General features: G+C 40.7%; 1 protein-coding gene across 4 annotated transcripts in view; it reads left to right on the forward strand.

Annotated features, from left to right (window-relative positions):
- The window catches only part of ATP2B4 (ATPase plasma membrane Ca2+ transporting 4), a 42,864-nt gene that overhangs the window by 23,690 nt on the left and 15,761 nt on the right, over nucleotides 1-3,413 (forward strand). For all 4 annotated transcript variants that reach the window (XM_042013722.1, XM_042013723.1, XM_042013724.1 and 1 more), the window contains exon 3: nucleotides 2,845-3,042. In XM_042013722.1, the coding sequence (XP_041869656.1) occupies nucleotides 2,845-3,042 (198 nt within the window). The remainder of the gene's footprint in view (nucleotides 1-2,844; nucleotides 3,043-3,413) is intronic.

The following is a 3,413-nucleotide window of genomic DNA, read 5'->3' on the forward strand; positions in this document are numbered from 1 at the left end:
GAGTGACACGGGGCTGGCACCGAGGTGTCCCCTGGAATGACACGGGGCGGGCACCGAGGTGTCCCCTGGAGTGACACGGAGCTGTCCCCTGACTGCCAGGCCCGGGTCCCCCATCGCTGCCAGGCTGCTCCAGGCACCACCGGGATGTGTCGAGGGCCATTCCCGGAGCATCCCGGGATCTGGCGGCGGCATTTTAAGGTGGAAAAGGATTGGGGGGGCTCCCTTAAGGCGGTGCTGGGCAGGGAGGGCTGCTCCCTCCGGGGACCCCCTCAGCATTTATGGCTTTAATGGGGTGGCCGTGTCACCTTGTCACCCAGGGGCTCAGGCTCCCTTTGATTCCCCGTTTTCTCCCATTTCCCCCCACCCTCGCTTCCCACGCCGTGTCCGGCTCCTTCCCCGTCTCCCACCCTTTCCTCGCAGCAGGACCAGCCCCAATCCTCTTCCATCTCCTGCAGGATCCACCTTGGATCCGGGGGCTCGCAGCTCTCCGGGGATGGCAGGGGACAGGGCTCAGGTGGCCGCGGGCGCCGCCGCTGCCAGATTTGCCCAGATTTGCCCAGATTTACGGCTCTTTTGACGTAAACAAGGCCGGCGGTGCCAGCTGGCAGCGGCTGGCACTCGCCAGGCTGCAGCCGGGTGTCCCCTGGCCCGGGGCAGGGTTTCGGAGTTCTTTTAGCCTGGGATGCGCTGTAGGAATGATTTCGTTCCGTCGCACCCGCTTCTTTCCCAGGTTTTTCGTGTATTTATCCATAAAAAATCAACCCCGGAGAGATTCTTGTTCCTTGGTTCTGAGTGATGCAATTCCCGGTGTTCGATCTCCTATTGGTTATTGATCCTTTCCAGGCTGATCTGGTCCTCTGTGGTTTCTCTTATTGATCTCTTCGCACTCTGGGTGTCTCTGGTTCCGCCGGGGGGGTAATATTTAGTTAATTTCTGAATTTATAAATATTTCATTTCTGAATTTATAAATATTTATTTTTGTAACTTGATGTATGTTTATTTATAGTATGTATTTATATGATCCTTATTTATTTATAATATGTATTGATATGATCCTTATTTATTTATATCATTGATATGATCCTTATTTACTTGTAATATGTATTGATATGATCCCTATTTATTTATAATATTTATTTATATGATCCATATTTCTTTATAATATGTATTGATATGATCCTTATTTATTTATAATATTTATTTATATGATCCATATTTATTTGTAATATGTATTGATATGATCCATATTTATTTATAATATTTATTTATATGATCCATATTTATTTATATTTATTTATTTATCCATATTTATTTATAATATGTATTTATATGATACGTGTTTAATGTCTAAAGTCATAAATGTTTAATTTCTCAATTTAGACGTAACTGTAATATTTATATGGCAAATATTCATTCATATGATACATATTTATTTATAATATTTATTTCTATGATACCTAGTCATTTATAATAGTGATTTAATTAATATTTACCTGCTCTGTATCTTCTGGCTGGGGATGTTCAGCTTTTCAGGCCTCACCCAGCCTTGGTGAACGGAGGCTTTTGAAGAGAAACTTCAATTCCCAAAGACAAAAAAACCCTTTAAAAAAGTTTTTTAAAAATTTTATGTATTTATTAATTTTATTTAATTTATTTATTTTTATTTTTTAGTTATCTCTTTATATTTTACTGACTTATTTATTTTTCATTTATATTCTATTCATTTTAAAATTTATTTAAATTTTCTTTCTTTTTAGTTATTTTTATTTTATTTATTTATCTTTTATGATTTATTTGTTTCTATTTAATTTATTAGTATTTTATTTATTTTTCTCTATTTTATCTATTTATATTTAGTTCTATTTATTAGTATTTAATTTATTTATTTGTATTTTATCTATTTATATTTTGTTATATTTCTTTGTATTTTATTTATTTAGATTACATTTAGTTATATTTAGTTGTATTTTACTTATTTGTGTTTTATTTATTTACTTCTTTGTATTTTATTTATTTAGATTATATTTAGTTATATTTACTTGTATTTTATTTCTTTGTATTTTATTTATTTAGATTATATTTAGTTATATTTCTTCGTATTTTATTTCTTTTTATTTTATTTATTTATTTATTTAGATTATATTTAGTTATATTTACTTGTATTTTATTTCTTTGTCTTTTATTTATTTATTTATTTGTATTTTATTTATTTAGATTATATTTAGTTGTGTTTCTTTGTATTTTATTTATTTATTTGTATCTTAGTTCTTTGTATTTTATTTCTTTGTACTTTATTTCTTTGTATTTTCTTTCTTTCTTTCTTTGTATTTTACTGATTCCTATTTTATTCATTCACTTCTTTTGAACTGATTTCTATTTTATTTCATTACTCAGTTCATTCTAATTAATTTCATTTATATTTTATCCATTAACGCCTCAGCTCCCCACTGCCGGGGCGGGCAGGGAGCTGCTCCTACACAAATCCCATAGGGACAGCAATGGGATTTACCCTCATCCCTGTTCTCCCCACAAATCCCATAGGGACAGCAATGGGATTTACCCTCATCCCTGTTTTCCCTACAAATCCCATAGGGACAGCAATGGGATTTACCCTCATCCCTGTTTTCCCCATGAATCCCATGGGGACAGCAATGGGATTTACCCTCATCCCTGTTTTCCCCATGAATCCCATGGGGACAGCAATGGGATTTACCCTCATCCCTGTTCTCCCCACGAATCCCATAGGGACAGCAATGGGATTTACCCTCATCCCTGTTTTCCCCATGAATCCCATAGGGACAGCAATGGGATTTACCCTCATCCCTGTTTTCCCCACCCTCCCAGGCCTGTCCGGGAACCCCACAGACCTGGAGAAGCGGCGTCAGGTGTTCGGCCAGAACTTCATCCCCCCCAAAAAGGCCAAGACGTTCCTGCAGCTGGTGTGGGAGGCCCTGCAGGACGTGACCCTGATCATCCTGGAGATCGCAGCCATCATCTCCCTGGGGCTCTCCTTCTACCACCCCCCGGGAGGGGACAACGAGCGTGAGTGCCCCGGGCCGGGGGACTCCTGGGGGAGCAGGGATTTGGGATGGGGATCCAGGGATTGGCCCCGTTCCCTGGGGGAGCAGGGATTTGGGATGGGGACTGCTGGGATCGGCTCTGTTCCCTGTGGGATTTGGGATGGGGACTCCTGGGATCTGCCCCACTCCCTTTGGGAGCAGGGATGTGGGATGGGGATTGAGGGATCAGCCCTGTTCCCTGTGGGAGCAGGGATTTGGGATGGGGATTCAGGGATCTGTCCCACTCCCTGTGGGATTTGGGATTTGGGATGGGGACTCCTGGGATTGGCCCCGTTCCCTGTGGGAGCAGGGATTTGGGATGGGGATTCAGGGATCTGCCCCACTCCTGTGGGA

Source organism: Corvus kubaryi, unplaced genomic scaffold (genome assembly GCF_017639235.1).
Source record: "Corvus kubaryi isolate FWS band 111438036 unplaced genomic scaffold, C.kubaryi_AGA036_p1.0 split1-37355, whole genome shotgun sequence".
Lineage (NCBI taxonomy): Eukaryota > Metazoa > Chordata > Aves > Passeriformes > Corvidae > Corvus > Corvus kubaryi.